At 37.1% G+C, this 21,162-nt stretch overlaps 1 protein-coding gene across 16 annotated transcripts in view; it reads left to right on the top strand.

Annotated features, from left to right (window-relative positions):
• Positions 1 to 21,162, top strand: part of mycbp2 (MYC binding protein 2) — a 291,326-nt gene that overhangs the window by 151,506 nt on the left and 118,658 nt on the right. For 15 of the 16 annotated variants that reach the window (XM_069890301.1, XM_069890291.1, XM_069890299.1 and 12 more), the window contains 2 exons: positions 13,628 to 13,852; positions 15,436 to 15,568. In XM_069890301.1, the coding sequence (XP_069746402.1) occupies positions 13,628 to 13,852; positions 15,436 to 15,568 (358 nt within the window). The remainder of the gene's footprint in view (positions 1 to 13,627; positions 13,853 to 15,435; positions 15,569 to 21,162) is intronic. The other variant, XM_069890298.1, reaches the window with a different exon arrangement.

The raw sequence follows: 21,162 nt of genomic DNA, 5'->3' as shown, positions 1-21,162 counted from the left end.
GTAGATTTGCAACACTGGTAGGTTTTTAATCATTTTTGGCTTGCGCTTTTAACCTGTGCTGATATTCAAACTAAATGGAAAAAAAATGCAAAAGAGTGGACTCTTCCAGTGTTTAAATTTTGTGCCTAAAATACACTATTGCAACTTAACTTGTTTTCAAACATCCATAAAATTAAACCATAATGCATGTAAGCAAAGCCAGCTTCAGTAGAATACAATGTATAAGCACTAAGGAATGTCTAAATTTACAAATTATTCACTAATGGCAGCATATGGGTTAATGGAAGGATGCAATACAGTGGTGTTCAAGTGAAAGTTAAACACATGTATTGTTAATTATAAATACCAGCAAACCAAATCATTCTGGTTTATTACCAACAGTTCAAATGCAGATATCTAATGTGTATGCCATGGGTCTTATTGCTAATGCTTGTACTTCTGTGTTGCAAGATAAGTGGTGGAATGTGTTGCATGCAGTACAAAATTTGCTAGTGGAGGTTTACCTTACATATATTTAAGCTTAAGAAAAAGTCAAAAGAGAGGTACTAGTTTAGTACATTCAGTGTTGTGTATTGGAATTTTGCTTTATTGCTTTGGTGAAATTAATCACGCACATTAAAACCGTGCTTTATACTAAGTAACATTCATTTTTCTGCATTTAATTTTCACATTTTGCTTTTATCCATAAATATAATGAAATAGGTTTTGATTTTAATGAATGCAACACTCTTTTGGGGGAGGGGGGAAGGAAACATTGTGAAATTACTACCTTTTAATGCTATTATAAACAGCAGTTAATTCCAATTGCTATTTAGGTTTTTGCTTCCAGTCGTGTCATACAGTGTGCACTAGTTGTGGCATTATATCGTTACAGATAAATGCTGTTCATATTAAATTACTGTTATACTGCAGTTTTGTTTCTCAGTTTACATCCTCTAGTTGATTAAGCAGATTTCTTCTTAATAAAAGTGAAATTGCAGTGCAGAGATTGTTAGATTGCAAAGTCTTTATTTTTTGTCCTAAAAACAATGTTTTTGATGGAAAGCATGAGATCTTCCAACATTGATGATACTTCTTTGCAAGAAGAAAAGATATCTGAATTTTTATAACCTTGCAAGAACTTTAATCCATTGTTTTCTTCCTCAAAACTCTCACTATTGAAATTGATGCAGCCTGCTAGCTTCTCATCCTTTAACTTCTCGGTTTGCCCATTAGTGCAAAAACTCTGTCTTTTAATTACTCATTTCAAATACAGTTGCAGTCTTTTAAATCAAATGTTTAGTTCACCTACTCTTCCTGGGCTGGCCCTGCATTGTTGCTATTTGCCCCCATTGGTGTTCTAAGTAAAACAATTTATATTTGTGCTGTGCTGCGTAGAATGAACTTCTGCAATTGATCTAAAACCACTGAAATGTTTCTATGACCTGGGACCAAAAGTTGTTTTTTTTTTTTTTTTTTTTTTTAAATTTTTTATTTTTCACACCATAAATCACAATAGCCATGATATACACTTTTTCTTTTCCACACATTTACAGTGACTTTTTCTCCCTCCCCCCTCCCTCCTCCCAAGCCACCCCCCCATCCCTCCCCCCTCTCATCCATTTTAGTTATACAATCTAGGTTGCATTAATTCAGTTAGACAATGTTGTCATTCAACAAAAATACACCAGAAATTCTACTGAGTCCATTTTTTTCTTCTCTTCTCCTTCCATCAACTTAGGTAATGTTTGTTCCCGGTAGGTTTTCGCTATTGTATTTAATGTAAGGCTCCCATACTTGTTCGAATATTTCAATATTATTTCTTAAACTATATGTTATTTTTTCTAATGGAATACATTTATTCATTTCTATATACCATTGTTGTATTTTCAAATTATCTTCCAATTTCCAGGTTGACATAATACATTTTTTTGCTACAGCTAGGGCTATCTTAACAAATCTTTTTTGTGCATCCTCCAAGTCAATTCCAAATTCTTTATTTTTTATGTTACTTAGGAGAAAGATCTCTGGATTCTTTGGTATATTGTTTTCTGTTATTTTATTTAATATCTGATTGAGATCATCCCAAAATTTTTCTACTCTCTCACATGTCCAGATTGCATGAATTGTTGTTCCCCTTTCTTTTTTACATCGAAAACATCTATCAGATACTGTTGGGTCCCATTTATTTAACTTTTGCGGTGTAATGTATAGTCTGTGTAACCAATTATATTGTATCATACGTAGCCTCGTATTTATTGTATTTCTCATCGTTCCAGAACATAATTTCTCCCATGTTTCCTTTTTTATCTTTATATTTAAATCTTGTTCCCATTTTTGTTTAGTTTTACCATTTGTTTCCTCATTTTCCTTTTCTTGCAGTTTAATATACATATTTTTTATAAATCTTTTGATTAACATTGTATCTGTAATCACATATTCAAGGTTACTTCCCTCTGGTAAACTCAAGTTGCTTCCTAATTTATCTTTCAAGTAGGATCTCAGTTGGTAATATGCCAGCGCTGTATCTCCCGTTATATTGTACTTATCTCTCATTTGTTCAAAGGATAAGAATCTACTTCCTGAAAAACAATTTTCTATTCTTTTAATCCCTTTTTTTTCCCATTTTCTAAAGGCAAGGTTGTCTATTGTAAAAGGGAGTAGCTTATTTTGCGTCAATATTAGTTTTGGTATTTGGTAATTTATTTTATTTCTTTCTACATGTATCTTCTTCCATATATTGAGGAGATGGTGTAATACTGGAGAAGTTCTATGTTGTACCAATTTTTCGTCCCATTTATATAATATGTGTTCAGGTATCTTTTCCCCTATTTTATCTAATTCTAGTCTCGTCCAGTCTGGTTTTTCCCTTGTTTGATAAAAATCTGATAGGTACCTTAATTGTGCGGCTCTATAATAATTTTTGAAGTTTGGCAATTGTAAGCCTCCTTGTTTATACCATTCTGTTAATTTGTCTAGTGCTATCCTCGGTTTCCCCCCTCTCCATAAAAATCTCCTTATTATTTTCTTTAACTCTTTGAAGAATTTTTCTGTCAGTTGTATTGGCAATGCCTGAAATAAGTATAGTATCCTTGGAAAAATGTTCATTTTAATACAGTTTATCCTTCCTATCAGTGTTAGTGGTAGCTCTTTCCAATGCTCTAAATCGTCCTGTAATTTTTTCATTAGTGGATTGTAATTGAGTTTATATAATTGGCCTAGATTTTTGTTTATTTGCACACCTAGGTATCTTATTGCCTGCGTTTGCCATCTGAATGGGGATTCCTCCTTAAATTTTGAGAAATCCGCGTTATTCATAGGCATTGCTTCACTTTTATTTACGTTTATCTTGTATCCCGACACTTCTCCATATTCCTTCAATTTCTTATATAGTTCTTTTATTGATAGTTCTGGTTCTGTTAAGTACACTATCACATCATCCGCAAACAGACTGATTTTATATTCCCTGTCTTTTATTTTTATTCCTTTTATATTATTATCTCTTCTTATCGATTCTGCTAGTGGTTCTATAGCTAGCGCAAACAATAATGGTGATAGTGGGCATCCCTGCCGCGTTGACCTGCTTAAGTTAAATTGCTTTGATACATGTCCATTTACTGTCACTTTCGCTAACGGTCCCTTATATAATGCTTTAATCCAATTAATATACTTCTCCGGTAAACTGAATTTTTGCAATACTTTGAACAAGTAATTCCATTCTACTCTGTCGAAGGCCTTCTCTGCGTCTAAAGCAACTGCTACTGCCGGTGCTTTATTTCCTTCTACTGCATGAATTAAGTTAATAAATTTACAAATATTGTCTGTTGTGCGTCTTTTTTTGATAAATCCAGTTTGGTCTAAATTTACCATTTTCGGTACCTGTTCTGCTAATCTGTTCGCTAATAGTTTAGCTATTATCTTATAATCTGTGTTTAGCAAAGATATTGGTCTATATGACGCTGGTGAGAGTGGATCTTTCCCTTGTTTTAGTATCACTGTAATTATTGCTGTTTTACATGAATCTGGTAAGTTTTGTGTCTCATCAATCTGGTTGATTACATCCAGGAGGGGCGGTATTATTAGGTCTTTAAATGTTTTGTAGAATTCTATTGGGAGTCCATCCTCTCCTGGTGTCTTATTATTTGGTAAATTTTTTATTATCTCTTGTATTTCTACTGTTCCAAATGGTTCTGTTAATTTATTTTGTTCCTCTATTTGTAGTTTTGGTAGTTCAATTTTAGTCAAAAATTCATCTATTTTCCCTTCTTTCCCTTCGTTTTCGGTTCGGTATAATTGTTCATAGAATTCTCTGAAGTTTTCCTTAATTTCTTTTGGATTATATGTAATTTGTTTGTCTTTTTTCCTTGTTGCCAATACCATTTTCTTAGTTTGCTCTGTCTTAAGCTGCCATGCTAGGATTTTGTGTGTTTTTTCCCCTAGTTCATAATATTTCTGTTTTGTCTTCATTATATTCTTCTCCACCTTATATGTTTGTAATGTTTCATATTTTATTTTTTTATCCGCCAATTCTCTTCTTTTGGTTGTATCTTCCTTTATTGCTAATTTTTTTTCTATGTTTATTATTTCCCTTTCCAACTGCTCTGTTTCCTGATTATAGTCCTTCTTCATCTTGGTTGCATAACTTATTATTTGCCCTCTAATGAATGCTTTCATTGCGTCCCATAGTATAAACTTATCTTCCACTGATTCCGTATTTACTTCAAAGTACATTTTTAATTGTTTTTCAATAAATTCTCTAAAATCCTGTCTTTTAAGTAGCATGGGGTTTAATCTCCATCTATACATTCTTGGAGGGATGTCTTCTAGCTCTATTGCCAATAACAGGGGTGAGTGGTCCGATAATAGTCTAGCTTTATATTCCGTTTTCCTAACTCTCCCTTGTATGTGGGCTGATAACAGGAATAGGTCTATCCTTGAGTATGTTTTATGTCTAGTCGAGTAGTATGAGTATTCCTTTTCTTTTGGGTTTTGTTTCCTCCATATGTCCACAAGTTTCATTTCTTGCATTGATTTAATTATAAATTTGGTTACTTTGTTCTTCCTGTTAATTTTTTTCCCCGTTTTATCCATATTTGGATCCAAATTCAGATTGAAATCCCCTCCTATTAGTATGTTCCCTTGCGTATTAGCTACCTTCAAAAAGATATCTTGCATAAACTTTTGATCTTCTTCGTTAGGTGAATATATATTAAGTAGATTCCAAAGCTCTGAATATATCTGACATTTTATCATAACGTATCTCCCTGCTGGATCTATTATTTCCTCTTCTATTTTAAATGGCACATTTTTGCTAATTAATATAGCCACTCCTCTTGCTTTTGAATTATACGATGCTGCTGTTACATGTCCTACCCAATCTCTCTTTAATTTCTTGTGCTCCAATTCAGTTAAATGTGTTTCTTGGACAAATGCTATATCTATTTTTTCCTTTTTCAGTAAATTTAGTAGTTTCTTCCTTTTAATTTGGTTATGTATTCCATTAATATTTAGAGTCATATAGTTCAGCGTAGCCATTTTATATTTTGTTTATCTTCTCTTTCCGTTTTTCCATCATTACCTTTCCTCCTTTTCCATTTCTGTTTTCTTATTTTCAACTCTTTACCAGACAACATTCCTACAACATCCAACATTTTCCTTATTCTCCTATTTCTATCTTCTTTATCCCCAATCTCCCCTTCCCCTCCTGAGTTGCCCTTTATCCCTTGTCGGACAACCACATCTCCCCTCTCCATTTGGATTTGCGAATCCACTCGCAAGCGTCAACTGATTTTGCAGTGACCGCTCTTTTCCCCCCACCCAGCCCCCCCCAGAAAAGATTTCGTTTTTTATATGTCACAGAGGTCACTCTTTTAGTTCCCTCCTTATTCTCTCTATTCCATTACCTTCCCTTATTAATTCTTGTCTATACTTTCTATGTTTTCCTCTAATTACAGATACTTTCACATATGCCCGTTGTCTCTATTCACTCTTATACCTCTTTACCCGCATACATATCAATCGTGGTCATTTTTACCCTCCTTACCCGTCTTCATCCCTCAGTCTATTTTTGTCTTTACCCACATACATATGAATCGTGATAATTTTTGCTCTCATTACCCGTCTTCATCCCTCAGTCTATTTTTGTAATTGTTCTGCAAATTTTCGTGCTTCTTCTGGATCCGAGAATAGTCTGTTTTGTTGTCCTGGAATAAATATTTTCAATACCGCAGGATGCTTCAGTGTAAATTTATATCCTTTCTTCCATAAAATCGCTTTTGCTGCATTGAACTCTTTTCTCTTCTTTAGGAGTTCAAAGCTTATATCTGGATAAATGAAGATTTTTTGCCCTTTATACTCCAGTGGTTTGTTGCCCTCTCTTACTTTTTCCATTGTCTTCTCCAGCACCTTTTCTCTTGTAGTATATCTTAGGAATTTTACTACAATAGATCTTGGTTTTTGTTGTGGTTGTGGTTTAGGGGCCAATGCTCTATGTGCCCTTTCTATTTCCATTTCTTGCTGTAGTTCTGGACATCCTAGGGCCTTAGGGATCCATTCTTTTATAAACTCCCTCATATTCTTGCCTTCTACATCTTCCTTAAGGCCCACTATCTTTATGTTATTTCTTCTGTTATAATTTTCCATTATATCTATTTTTTGGGCTAGTAATTCTTGTGTCTCTTTAGTTTTTTTATTAGATTCCTCCAATTTCTTTTTTAAGTCTTCTACCTCCATTTCTGCTGCTATTGCCCGTTCTTCCATCTTGTCCATTTTTTTCCCCATTTCTGTTAAGGTCATATCCATTTTATTTATTTTCTTTTCTGTGTTGTTTATTCTTCTTCTTAAATCATTGAATTCCTGTGTTTGCCATTCTTTAAATGACTCCATGTATCCTCTAACAAGAGCCAGTACCTCCTTTACCTTGCCTATCTTTTCTTCTTCTATTTCCCTGTACTCTTCCTCTTCCTCTTCTTCTTCCTCTAGGTTGACCATCTGTTGTTTCTTTGCTGCCCTTTCCTCCTCTTCTTTCTTGTTTCTATTGTCTTCTGTGGTCTCTTCTTGCTGCAGGTGTTCTGCAGCTGTCGTTGCCGGCTGTGGAGATCGACTCCCCAGCTGGTCCCCCCTCCCGTCCGTGTGTTTTTTTGTATGCGCATCGCGCATGCGCGAGGAGTCGCGCATGCGCGGTTGCGCACTTTTACTCGGCTCTGTGAGCCATTGTTGTAGTTCTCTTTCTACCGACCTGAGGTAGTGGGGTCTTCTCTCCACAGCGGGCCTCTTCGGACAGGTAAGGCCTTCACCTTTTTCCTCCGTTGTCTTCTCTTCCTCTCTTCTTTCCGTTGATTTTGATTTTTCTCCTTTTGTCTCCATCTTCTTTCCACCTTTATATTCACTTTTCTTTAACTTGTATTTCTGTGCCTTTGTATTTTCTCTTGTTTTTCCCGACTTTTCTGGAGAGGGCTGGAGTTCACCGTCCGGCCACTACTCCATCACGTGACTCCTCCCTCCCTGGGACCAAAAGTTTGAAGTTAATTGTGCTCTCTGATATTAATAGAAAAAAACAGATTTGTATCTCTTTCTGTCGATGATTTTATTTTAAATCTTCTCTCATTATTGTTTCTTGTATTTTGTTTAAGATTCTTTCATTCTTTGTTCTTCCTCCTGCCTTCTGGTCTCTGACTTGTAAAATGTCTGGTTTATATTCATTATTCTGTGTGTACTCTTCTCTCAGCTTGTTCCTATTTAAGTACTGCATTTCTAACTAATATCTTATTACAGCCACAAAACTCGTTCAGCAAGCTGATGGTCAGTGTGCCATTTTGGAATGAATTTTGTTTCAAAGGACTTCTTCTGATTATAACCTCTCAGACACCACCTCCTACTTATGCCTTCCCCAGGACCTGACCACACCAGATCAAACCACTGTTTCCAACACCCATCTCCAGCCTCATCATCTCTGGTCACCTCCCTCCCAAAGCCTACAATCTCATTGTTTCCCAACCCCCACTGCCCGGTTCTACCTCTTAACCATGTTACATAAACCGAATTATCTGGGTTGACCTATTTCTGCTTGCTCTTGCCCCACTGAACTAGTATAGTCATGGCTCATCTTTTCTCGCCTGGTCCAATCCCTCACCACCTACATTGGTGATACCTCACATGCCTTCCATCTTGTCAATGACTTCCAATTCCCTGAATTTGACAGTCTTATTTTCACTATGGACATCCAATCCCTTTATACCTCCATCTCCATAACAGAAGGTCTCAAAGGCCTTTTGTTTCTTTCTTGACAAGAGACCAAACCAGTCACCCTCCACCACCATCCTCCTACACCTGGCAGAACTTGTTCTTACCCTTATTAACTTCTCCTTTGACTCAACAAACATTTTTCAATGCTTGCCTGTTTGTGGTCTTTATGAAGCAATCCATGCTGTAAGCCTACACAGGCAAGACCCCTTGACTCTTCCTCTGCTATATTGATGACTAAACAGGGTTACCTCATGCACTGGGATGAGCTTGTCAAGTTAATTCATTTTGCTGCCAACTTTCACCCTGATCTTAAAATTACCTGGTCCATCTCTGGCAACACTCTCCCCTTTCTTGATCTCTCTATCTCCATCTTGGGAGACAAGCTTTCCACTGACGTTTTATAAACTTACCAACTCCAACAATTACCTCGACCACACTTCTTCACACCCAGTCCAGATCATCTGAAATGTCTGCCTTCTTCCACAAACATGGCTTCCCCTCCACCACCATCAACTCAGCCCATATCTTCATCTCCTCCATTTCCCACTCATCTGACCTGGCCCCCTCTGCACCCAGACACAACATATAGGTTTCCACTTGTCCATACCTACCACCCCTCTAGCTTCTGCATCCAACACATTATTCTCCACAATTTCCACCACCTACAACAGAGCTACACCACATCTTCCCTTCTCTGCCTTCCATAGGGACTACTCCCTCCGTGACTCCCTCGTCCACTCATCCCTCCCCACCAATTGAACCTCCCACCCTGGCACCTACCCCTGTGGCTGCAGTAAGTACCACACCTCCTCCCTCACCAATATTCGAGGCCCCAAAAAGTCCTTTCAAATAAAGCAACACGCGTATCTGTGGAAGTGATCTACTGCATCCACTGCTTCCTATGTAGGTTGCTCTACAATGGAGACTGGGAGATCGCTTCACTGAGCATCTTCACTTTGTCCACATCATTGGCAGGGATCTCCAGTAGCCAACCACTTCAATTCCGTGCCCCACTACTATGTCTGTCCATGGCCTCATGTACTATCCCACCAAGACTAGCAGTAAATTGGAGAAACAACACTTGATTTTCCATCTGGGTACTCTCCAACTGGGTGGCATTAACATCGACTTCTCTAGTTTCTGCTATCATACTCTCCATTCTCCCTCCATTCCCTTTCCCATTGTTTTCTTTCCTCCAGCTCTCCACCCCCTTTCCTCTCCATTCACAGAGCCATCTTCCCCTGGCTGCTGGAATGCCCTCCCTCCCTTATCCACCTATTGGCTCTTGCCGTTGGGACCATGCTCCTCCCTTGATGAAGGGCTCAAGACCGAAACTTTGGTTGTGTATCTATCTTTGCTACATTCTTTGACCAGCTGAGTCTCTCAAGCATTGTGTTTTTACTTCTCTTGATTATAGATGGGGAAGGAATGATTGGGAGACTGGGAGCCGTTTTCTAATGTGCAACATTAGTGGATGAAGTGGATTGGAAGAATGATGCATAAGACTTCCTGATTATAAATGGTGAACAAAAAAGGAGACTTGAACTATAAGTGATCAGGGGTTTGTGATTATCGATGCTGTGCTATTGGAAGGTTAAATAAAATTGAGTGCTGAGACAGAGGAAAAAACGTTGAAGTCACAGATTGAAATGTGAGACCTGAAAGAAGTTAGATGTGAAGGGACTTGGGATGATGATGTTGGCATTAATTGTGGTCAAATGCTGTGGGCATTGCAGTGCAGGCCCTTTTAACTACTGTAATAGAATTGGTGCAACAGGGTAATTTCCTGTGGGAAGCAACTGTAGCATGAGGTATCATAATCATGTAAAGGTGCATTTTCTTTAAAGTAGTGGAAAAAGATCATTCAAAAGTTGAATTGTGCTACAGCATTAAATATCAGGTCTTCAGAATGGTCTCATGGAAGACTGATGGATGCCAACCACATTTGAGATATGAAAAATGAAATTCAGTCTTGCATGAGACTATTCTGAATATCTGTGAACAGAATCCTGTGTTTTACATTTGAGATGTGACATTTTGGTTTCCTAATTAAAAGAGAGAGTGATCTATTTGGCTTTTGCCTTTCCAGTATTTATTAAGATCACAGCTTATGAATCACTTGACTGCCTGAACCTCGTATCCTTTGATTTCACTTGGTCTTGAAAATTTTACTGCACCTTGTCTTGAATTTACCTCAACAAAAGAACATCCAATTTGACATTTTTTGAACTCCAACCTCCCTTCATTAAAACCAATAAAGAATACTTTGAGACAGTTTTACTTAACTTTATTTTTGGTGTTGCATCAGAAACATGTCCAATGCAAGAATAAAGAGATTTAAAATGTTTATGTGATAAAATGGATCATAAATGAAATTCATGTTTTAAAAATAATTAAATATTTTCAGCATTTTAGTTGCTATGTTTAATCTCATTCCGTTTGTGGCTATTTTATTTGTTTAATCTCAATCAGAAAGAGAATAGATTAATTGACTTATTTGTTTTGCTGGGGGATTGACCATGTCATTTTCACCATCATTAAATCAATTGGAAGTATCTGTTTGGGTTTTGCTGTCAACGTAACCAAGACATAAGGAGCTTATCATTTTATTGTTGATTTTCAGAAAGGGAGGGTAAGGGACCATGTACGTGTCTTCATTGATGGGATAGAGGTGGGGAGGGTATCTTCATTCATTTCATCTTACCTACTTTAAGTTCTTTGGAGTCCATATTTTAGAAGACCTCTGCTGGAGCTAGCACATTGAGGCACCTGTGAAGAAGACACACCAATGTCTCTACTTTCAATGGAGTCTGAGGAGATTTGGTATGTCATTGGACATTTTGTCAAACTCATAGATGCACTGTGGAAAATTTCCAGACTGGCTGCACCACGGTTTGATTTGCACCGGAATAAAGAAGGCTGCAGAAGTTAGCAAGCATAGCCAGGTCCATCATAGGCTCTGAGCTACCACCCATTGAAGACATCTATGTGAGGCGATGCCCCAAAAAGGCAGCCAACATTGCCCTGGTCACAACCTCTTCTCACTGCTACCTTCAGTCAGAAGCCTGAAGACCAGCACCTCTGGGTTCAAGATCAGTTGCTTTCCTTCAGCTATCAGGCTCTTGAACCTCCCCTTGTCCTGGATTACTTACCATAAAAATTCGTGTATAATGTTTTCCATATATAATGCGGGACCCCCCCCCCCATTTTGAGGGGCAAAGGGGAAAATTTTTTACCCCCGTGTATAATAAGAACCCCCCCCACCTCCCCTCACCCGCCTGCCCAAGTTGCGCTGCCGTCTACCGCTCGTCCGCCTGAGTCATGCTGCCGTATACTGCTCACCCGGCCGCCCGAGTCGCGCTGCCATCTCTCCGGCCCAAGTCGCGAGTTGCAGAATTTTTTGTTTAAATTTTACTCTCATGTATAATGCGACCCCTCCCCTCCACCCTAATTTTAAGTGGGAAATTTTTTTTGCATTATATTCAAATATTTATGGTACTTGGTTTTAATCATGGACTTCTCCAATATCACAAAAGGACTGCACAATTGCCTTGTCACATTGTTTTTTGCATCATGGTAATTGCGTACATTTTTAAATCTATTGTATTTATTGTCTCTTTTTAATTCAATTATGAATGCTATTGTAGTCTTTTATTTTAATGACTAACCTGTTGGGCTGAAGCAAGGAAGATGCATTTATGCATTATACAATGTATACAACGATAAACTCATTAATGATGTCAAATACAAACATCTGGCAAGATTATGTGACTTTGCAGTTTGGCCTCAAGTTTGTAACTGTGGCTTTTTAATTAGAAATGATAATGTTAAATTGGACTAAAAGAATGCAGTGCTAATATGGTGACTGTCTCAGATAAAAATTCTTCACAATCATTTGACATCACATTTCAAGGACCAGCTTTACGTTTGCCGAGCTATGTTGCTTGCGTTATCTTTAATCAGGTATATGGATACTAGATTGTGGACTTCTGAGACTTTTTTTGTTATCAGCCAAGTTTAAAAATGGGCATGTGTGGTTTTAAACAAAGATATTGAACATATCTGAACTTGTCATGCCAACAATGAATGTCTTTATTGACTATCTTGATACCAGTTTCTCCTGAATAACTTGGCATTTTCCAGGTTAATTTTTCCAGTTCCACAGGGTACAAACAGGCATAATATAAAACATCTCTCTGTATTTTTTATACAGTATTCAAAATTGCTACCTTCTAAATATTGATTACTTATTGAACTCATTGTGAATTGATGCATTTTACTTTCTGGGAAGAGATTTGTTTCTGTCGGTGGATAGCAAGGTGGGAATGATTTCTGGATCAAGGAGTCCATTAATATTTTCCCTGGAAAGCTGTTGTGATCCAACATATTTGTTAGTGGGATCAATAGATTAAAAGTCATGAAAATGTATGAAGGAAACTTCGAAGAGATCAGATGAATTGCTAGTAAGTTTAAGGACAACAACCTGTTGCTCGGGATATGGGAAGTATCTTGTTGATATTGCAGGTGTTTTGCATTTTCATGAAGGAGGTGTGATTGGTTTGTATTTCCCCTTGCTATAAATTTATGTTTTCATTTCTAGGTTTATTTTATGGATGTTAATGTTCTTTTTATTCTGTTTTTCCCCTGTGGGCTTTTCCTTTGTGCAGTTCATTATCTGGACCATGTTTGCCCAATCAAAGTACAGCATCTTATACAACTTGTAACTGCATCATTTTATTCTCCACCTGGAGCAACTTTATTTCTTTTACCTCATTAAAATATGTTCTTATGTATTTTTCAGATGCTTTTGGAATTGCTGAATATTTCTAGTCTTATTCATTTTGCATCAGTTTCATATTATGTTTTGTTGTTCTATCAGCCACAATATCAAAGTCTTATTTTTCTTTCACTAGATTATAATTGTTCAGATTTCTGCAAGATATAAATATTTTAAGTATCTAGAATAGTTCATGCCAGTTACTAATTAAATGATTGTGGTGGCTTTCTCTACCACAAATATGCTTCAGGATGCCTTTTTACAATTTTTTACGATGACCTTGCAGAAATCATTTTTGCTTTTGATCCTGAAAAGTGTTCCAAATTTGAATCTTAGAGCCAAAATATCCCTTGAGCCATTCTTTGGTGGGAAGAATTGTGTGAATCTCATTCTACGACACTTTCAATCAGCACCCTTTATTACATTCCAACTTGGGCTATTTACACGCACTTCGACAGCAAAGGCAGTAGTTTTATACCTTTTAAATAGATTACATTGTGCTTTGTGCATGAATACTATTTTTGGTCTATCAAGCAAAGAACCAGAAGTTTCTGTTCTGCATTCTAAATTGACTAATGAGCAATGTGTAAATACATAAATGTATCAATTGATTTTTTGTATTTGTAGGAACCCAAATCCATCACTGATGATTACTTCAGAGAAGTAAATTCACGTCGGTCCCATGAAGTAGTGTTGAAAGAGCAGGAAAAGATGTTCCTGCAAGGCGGACCAGGAGTATATAAGGTAGTGAAGACTGGGCCTTCAGGGCACAACATCAGGAGCTGCCCTAACCTTAGAGGTATCCCCATTGGAATGTTAGTACTTGGGAACAGAGTCAAGGCATTAGGCGAGGTATGGATTCATGAAAGTGTGTTATTGCAGGTACCAATCAACACATTAGAGCAAATGCTTCAAAATTGATGTCTTCTCAAGCTTTTGCATAGTTTTATATGAGGACATCTGATATTGGTATAATTTCTTCATTAAACTAGGTCTTGTGGCTTTTGGGTGCTTAACAAATGATGGAGCTTTTATACCATGCTGACCAAAATTGCTAATTTGCTGGTGCATACTCTGCCTCTGAGCTGTAATTTTTATTTTTGTCAGTGATTCAACATGATCTGTTGCTTTGATTTTTTTTTCATTTCTTCTAAATTTCGGAAACTAATGTTCATTATTAATTATATTACACGTTAATCTCATCTTTAAATGGCCGTTTGATTGAAAAAATGCTATATTTAGTGATATACAAATTGATGATACACATCTCTGTTTTCTTTGCTTTTCTATAATTTGAAAGCTATATGTAGTCATTTAAATAATTGAGTTATAAACCAGATTTTACTGAAATTAAGAGAACCTGATATTTCTGTGCATTTTAATGTGAAATTAATTTTCAAATTTAGTATGTTAAATGGAACTGTGAAAACCAGGACTCATTTCTAATCTTGTAGTTACTCTGACCCAGACATTGCTCTTGCAGTCCTTCTTATTTATAAACTATGGTACTTTAAAGACATATTGCAAATAGTTTTGTACATTGCAAATCAATTACAACAGACAACTCTTGGAAATATATTGGGCTGGAATTTGCTGAATAAAATAACATAATGTGAAAGAGGCATGCTGTAACTAATGGGCAAATAGACTGGCAATTAGGGTAAGGATAAAATTCCCCCATGAATTGTGAATTGCTGCATGTTGCTGGGTAACTGAACCTCCTCCAACATTAACTTCAGTAACTATGTTGTACTTAAACTCTGCATTTTTCCTGGTTGCTCTCTTTGTATCTTAACTATTTTTCTAATTCAGACTAATAATTAAATCTAGTAATTATATGTATGATTGGTACCTTTTCAACATCATTATTAATGATCACCAATTAATCTCTCTGGCCCAGAAACAGAACAATGAAAATTGTAGAAACTCAATTTTAAGGTATTTCTTATACTTTTTTGCTCTTTCCATCTCTCATTTCATTTCTTCTTTCTCTCAATGTCGCCTTTGTTGTCCTTTTATTTTGCTTTTGTTTCATCTAATTGCTTTGTTGTGCAATGGTTTTGTTTTCATCAAGTCCCTAAGATTATTTTCCGTCTCTTGCACTATCAGCTCACACGTCCAACAGATTGAAGATTAAGAATATTTGGAGATTTAGGTTGTTAAAAAAAAATCTCAACTAACCAGGTGTGGTGAGATCCAGCAAATTCTGGCCCATTGTGTCTCAATTCAGTCATTGCTTAAAACTTTGGAAATCAAGAAGCAACCGTGTTCAGGTTCAGTATTTAATTAAACATTGCTTTTAGCAATGTTTCACAGGTAAAAGGGGTATTTTTAATCAATTATGAACTGTAAAACATGAAACCATTTGAGTTCTACAAGGATCACAATTCCCTTGTTAAGCATGAATGAGAATGAAAGTGTAATTTGTATAATAGGTGACAAACCATGAGGGAACGTGGATCCAACTTGATAAAAACAGCATGGTGGAGTTCTGTGAAAGTGGTGATGGTGAGGCGTGGTCGTTGGCCAGAGACAGAGGTGGTAACCAGTACTTGAGGCATCAAGAGGGTAGGTAGCTCATAATTTATTTATTCTCATTGGAATACTTCTATCTGCAAGATTATTGTCAATCTATTGAAAGAGAAAATTAGAGTAAAGATGTCATATTAAATTTTCAGACATGCCAGTACAAATAATTTGTTTGAGTTTGGGCTTTATACTAAAGAACCATTAGTAAAGCTTGTGAGGTTTTCTTCTGTATTTTGAATGTGTAATACAACTTTATCGAAAACTAAATCTGACATTAAAAGCCTTTCAGAGCTACCAAGTTTTATCCAAAATTTAACATCAATATTATCTTGTAAAATGAACAAACTAGCTGCTTTATTTTAATTGCACTCACAGTATTAAGGATTGATGACTGTCATCAAGAGACGATTTTATAATATTCCTTTCACATTTGGTGCCATCACTTTTAAATATGGCACACCTAGAAATTAGTTTTTCTTAAATTAATCTGGTAGGAGCCCAACCACATTCAATCAACCATGTGACAAGGAAATAGATTAAACCTGGAGAACTGGAGGGATAATAAAATTCTTGTCCCATAAAAGTAGGACAGCACGGTTGGCATAGCATTAACGTACATCTTTACAGCGCCAGTGATCAGAACCAGGGTCAAATCCCACAATGTCTGCAAGGTGTTTGTACGTTCTCCCCGTGTGTGTGTGGATTTTCCCTGGCACTCCATTTTCCTCTCACTGTTTGAAACATGTGGGGGAGTAGGTCAATTGTGTGTAATTGGGCAGCATGGACGTGTGCGCCAATATGGTCTGTACCGTGCTGTATGTTGAAGTATAATAATTTATAAATTAAAAATTTTAATTTAAAGTTTATCCTGGAGATAGTGGCCCTTACCCCTGTTTTAATTCTGGAAAGAGAGCTTGTAGAAATGAAGTCAGATTTTTATGAATTAATTCAAATGCTGAAAATCAGGGCCTGTATGTGGAGTGTAGTATCTACCAGCATTTGGTGGGAAGTTTGAGATTTGTTGAAAACTATCTTGTAGATTGTGAAGTGTTCTTCTGCGACAGGCCAACAGTAATCTCTTGCATTACATACAGCCATGTAAAGAGCACAGTTTACACATTATAGGATTAAAATTATAAAAAGAAAACCAATTATCACAATTGAGGAGCAGCATGAGAGCACTTTTATGGGGTTCATTCAGGAGCCTGACAACTGCAGGGAAGAAAATATCTCTCAGCCTCTTGGTACCTATTTTCACATACTTAAGCTTTTCTGAAGGGAAGAGGTAAAAGAGGATATGTCCATGGTCCGATGGGTCCTTCAGTCTGCCATCCTGAATCAGCGGAATATGTAGATAGAGTCCTTGGAGGGGAAGGAAGTTTATGTTTTGATCTGAGCTATATTCACTGAATTCTGTAGTTTTTTTTCTGATCTTGATTTGGGCAGCTTTAGTACCATGCTATGATGCATCCAATAAGTATGCTGTTGATGGTACACCAATAGAAGTTGATGAGAAATGGGGGGCATTACAACCTGTATTAAGCTTAATAATGTCACTATAGAGAAGGAAGCAGCGCCATCCAACATTGTATTGTGGGCAGCCTTTGAAACTACTTTGTAATTCTTGCACAGAGCACACATTAATATTTAAAACTATAAAAGTTTTGATTTTTACCATGAAATAGTCCCTTTACATTACCTTACCAGTTTCAAGGATATATTTTGGGAAATCTATTTGATACAATGCAAGCTTTGTTTGTCTACACATATCTTATTGAGAATACTAAAGATGTAAAATTATCCTTTAGGCTTCAAATTTTTCTTTTTAAAATATTTTTATTGCTGTTTATATTATGCTAAATTGAACAGTACAGTTATATAGTGTAATGTACAATTCAAAAGATAAGATTAAAAAAAACCCCTTATAATTCAAAACCCATACCACTAAGTAAGGTTAAAAGGTGAGCCGTTGGAATCCAGTGACAATAACCTGGAGTTGGACAGCACAGCACCAAAACTTCAGAACAACCCAAATTCTTTAGGTTATGATTATAGTCCATAAATGGGTCCAAAGTCTTTTGAAAGTTATTATTTGACTCTAATTTTCTGTGAACTTAAACAAGACATAATATAATTTAAATAATATCATGTGCAGGTGATGTCTTTCCATTTAATCAAAACTGCATGCCTGGATATCAATGAAGTAAAAGATAAAATTCAATTTTGAGTTGGATTCAGTAAAACATCATCTTGAAATGATCCAAATAGAGCAATTAAAGGGCAGGGTTGAAATTTGACCCTGAGAATCACCGATAATGTTTGAAAGATATCTCTCCAAACTTTTCCTAAACTAGGGCCATGTAAACCAAAGAAGCTTCACCAATTTTATATTTATCACATAGAGGATTTATATCTGAATAAAAATGAGACAATTTAACTTTATTCAGAATGTACTCTATGGGTCACTTCAAATTACAACAAACAGTGCTGTGGACAAAGAGAGGTCATATTAATCAGACTACAAATAGTCCCACACCTTATCTGAGAATGAAAGATTCAAATCCTATTGAACCATAATGAGAAAGTTGTAGATCAAAAAGTGTATCAAGAATGTTTGCCTCAGAAATCTGCGGAAAGTCAGGGATCTGAGATTAAATAATCATTAAATGTGTAAAACCCACAATGAAGACTATTAAGATTTGGCTTGAGGGTGCTGGCTTTGTTCTTTAACAACATTTTTAACATACAGATGGGAGTGTTTTGCTTCACGTACTATCACAGATTCTCAGATTGCTATCGATTTATATGCCAACTCTGTCTTTGAATATATCAACAAGGGTGTGGATGGAGAGACATTACAAAACCAAATAAAAATATTGCTAATTGAAAACAATGGATGAACAGTGAGGTTCGCCATCTGCTCTAAGGCACAGATTTAGCTGTCAGATCTGGAGACTGGGAAACCTACAGCTCAGCTAGGGTTAACCTAAGGAGGGAATCTCTCAGACTTAACAAAAGATACAAACAAAAGACCAAAGAACATTTCAACTCCTTGGACCCCCGCCCCAGCTCATGTGGCATGGCATACAGATCATTTCAGACTATAAACCATCTAGAATTGTGCACCTAATACCTTGAATATGCCTGGGATTGTGACATCTCGGAAGCTAAGCAGGCACAGGCTGGTCAGTACTTGGAGGAACGACCATCTAGGAACTCCAGGTACTGTAGGTTTCTGTGAGAGGCTCTGGACAAAGTACTGACTCTGTCTGCCTTACAGTAGACAAAAGTTAAAGAATGTTACATTATAAAAATGTTGTATTACATGGCAAAAATGGAACATTTACCTTTACCTTCCAGCTGTTCTTCCCACTCTTAGGAGTTTAATTATTTCTACACTTGCTTTGATTGATAGAACAAGGAGGTCACCTTCAAAGTGGATCTTGCACCTGATGATCTGCCTCTCTCATTTTCCATGTCTGATGTTTGGGCTACTCTGAGTAGGGTAAATCTACGGAAGACAGTTGGTCCGGATGGTATACTTAGAGTATACTCTGTGCTTAGTGTCTATGCAGAACAGTTGGCTGGGGTCTTCATGGACATTTTCAATCTGCCCCTGGCCCAGGCAGTTGTTCCCATGAGCTTCAGGAATGCCACTATTGTACTAGTGCTGAAGCGTCCTACCGCCACGAGTCTGAATGACTTCCGTCCATCCATCTGGACACTCTCCAGCCAGATGGCATTAGCATTGACTTTTCTTGCCTCTCCTAAACCTGCTCACTTTTTCTTTCCCCCTCCCCCTTTCTTGTCTTTCCAGTTCTCCCTCCCTTCCTCCTCACCCACCCAGCCATCCCCCCATCATTGCTGCTGTCCCCTTTCTCCACCTATCATCTCTTGCTTTTGCCACCCCTTCTCCCCCCCCCCCACTCTTTTATTCAGACACCTTCCAGCATTTTCTCATACTTTGATGAAGGGCTCAAGCCCGAAATGTCAGTTCTGTATTTTTTCCTTTGCTACATAAAGGATACTGTTTGACCTGCTGAGCTTCTCCAACATTTTGTGTTTTTACTTTAACCACGATATCTACAGATTGTCGTGATTTACTTCTTTTGTCAGAATGCTGTTCATTGATTTTAGTTTGGCTTTCAATCTGTAATTGGATCTTGGACTTTCTGACTAATAGGCCCCACTCTGTTAAGTTAGGCGATCTCTTCTCTTCCATTCTCACCTTGAACACTGGTGTGCCCCAGGGCTATATGCTGAACCCTTTCCTGAATTCCCTTTTCACCTATGACTACATTCCTGTATATGGTTTTAATTCCATAATCAAGTTCACAGACGACACCACAGTGGCTGGTCTAATCTGAGGGGATGATGATACGGCCTATAGGGATGAAATTCACAATGATCTCCTTGGACTTCTGAGTGTTAAGTGCTAAATTGCTGTCAGCGCACCAGACAGCCAGATGCTGATTTAGCACTTAACACTCAGAAATCCAAGGAGATCATTGTGGACTTCAAGCCTGCTGGAAACCACACTTATGTCCCCATTTATATCAATGGACTTGTGGTGGAACGTACCCACATTTCTGATGATTGAATAAAAAGGTCTTTAAAATATTTAATACCCAATCTGTGCCCGTCATTAAGGACAGTATCTTGCAAAGAAGGTTAAAAAAGATGATTAGATATAATAGGGCTGGCAAGAGAAAAATTCTGAAATCCATAAAACCTTCTAAATTGTGCCCATATTCTCAAGCTATGTCTAATGATCGGATTATCATTCAGTTTATATAAAGAAGAGGATAAAAAAAATGACCCTGCAATTGTCAACATAGAAGTACTTCAGTAAAATTCAGTTCCATTTCTACCTATGGAGGGCGGTCAAGTAGATTATCGAAGTGTAACAAAAGAAGCAAATTACCTATATTGACTGCCCAATAATAAAATCTAAAATTAGGAAATGCTAATCCACTATTCCTTTTAGCTTTATTGAAGATCAGCTTTACTTAAGTGAGGACATTTTCCTTGCCATATGCAGGAAGATGTAATCAAATCCAATAAGTCAAAAAGGATTTGGGAATGAAAATTGGAATAGATTGGAAAAGATACAAAAATTTAGGTAAAATGTTCATTTTAATAGAAATAATGCCACCAATCATGGGAATAGATAAAGGTGACCATCTTGATAGCAGTAATTTTACCTGATTAAATAAAGTAGCAGCTAGCTGCTACAAGCTATGGCTCTGCGGAGCTTATAGCGCAGAAGAGGTTATAGTTGCGTGCAAGTTGGCTCAGAAAGAACGACACGAACCCAGTTGAGTGTAGTTAACACTGAGCTTTATTGGGCTCACACCCCTGCTTTTATTTTCAAGCTGAGGGGCGTGCTCAAAGCCCCCTCAGCACTGATTTTGAGTCGCTTTCCCTGATAGGCCAGTTAAGCTCCTTTGGTTGTGGCCAATTGGAGGGCAGTGCTGCGGGCCTTATGCAGCCTGCTGGATCGTCGTGTTCGTCCTTCATTTTGTGAGGGCCCGTGGGGGAGCTGTGAAGGGCCGCCACAGTAGAAAAATTTTTCTTAAAAAGATGTTTATAATTCCTAATAATTGTAATACTGAGATAGGTAAATTGATCCT

This window comes from Narcine bancroftii, chromosome 7 (assembly GCF_036971445.1).
Source record: "Narcine bancroftii isolate sNarBan1 chromosome 7, sNarBan1.hap1, whole genome shotgun sequence".
NCBI lineage: Eukaryota > Metazoa > Chordata > Chondrichthyes > Torpediniformes > Narcinidae > Narcine > Narcine bancroftii.
This window is presented reverse-complemented; position numbering and strand designations above follow the sequence as displayed.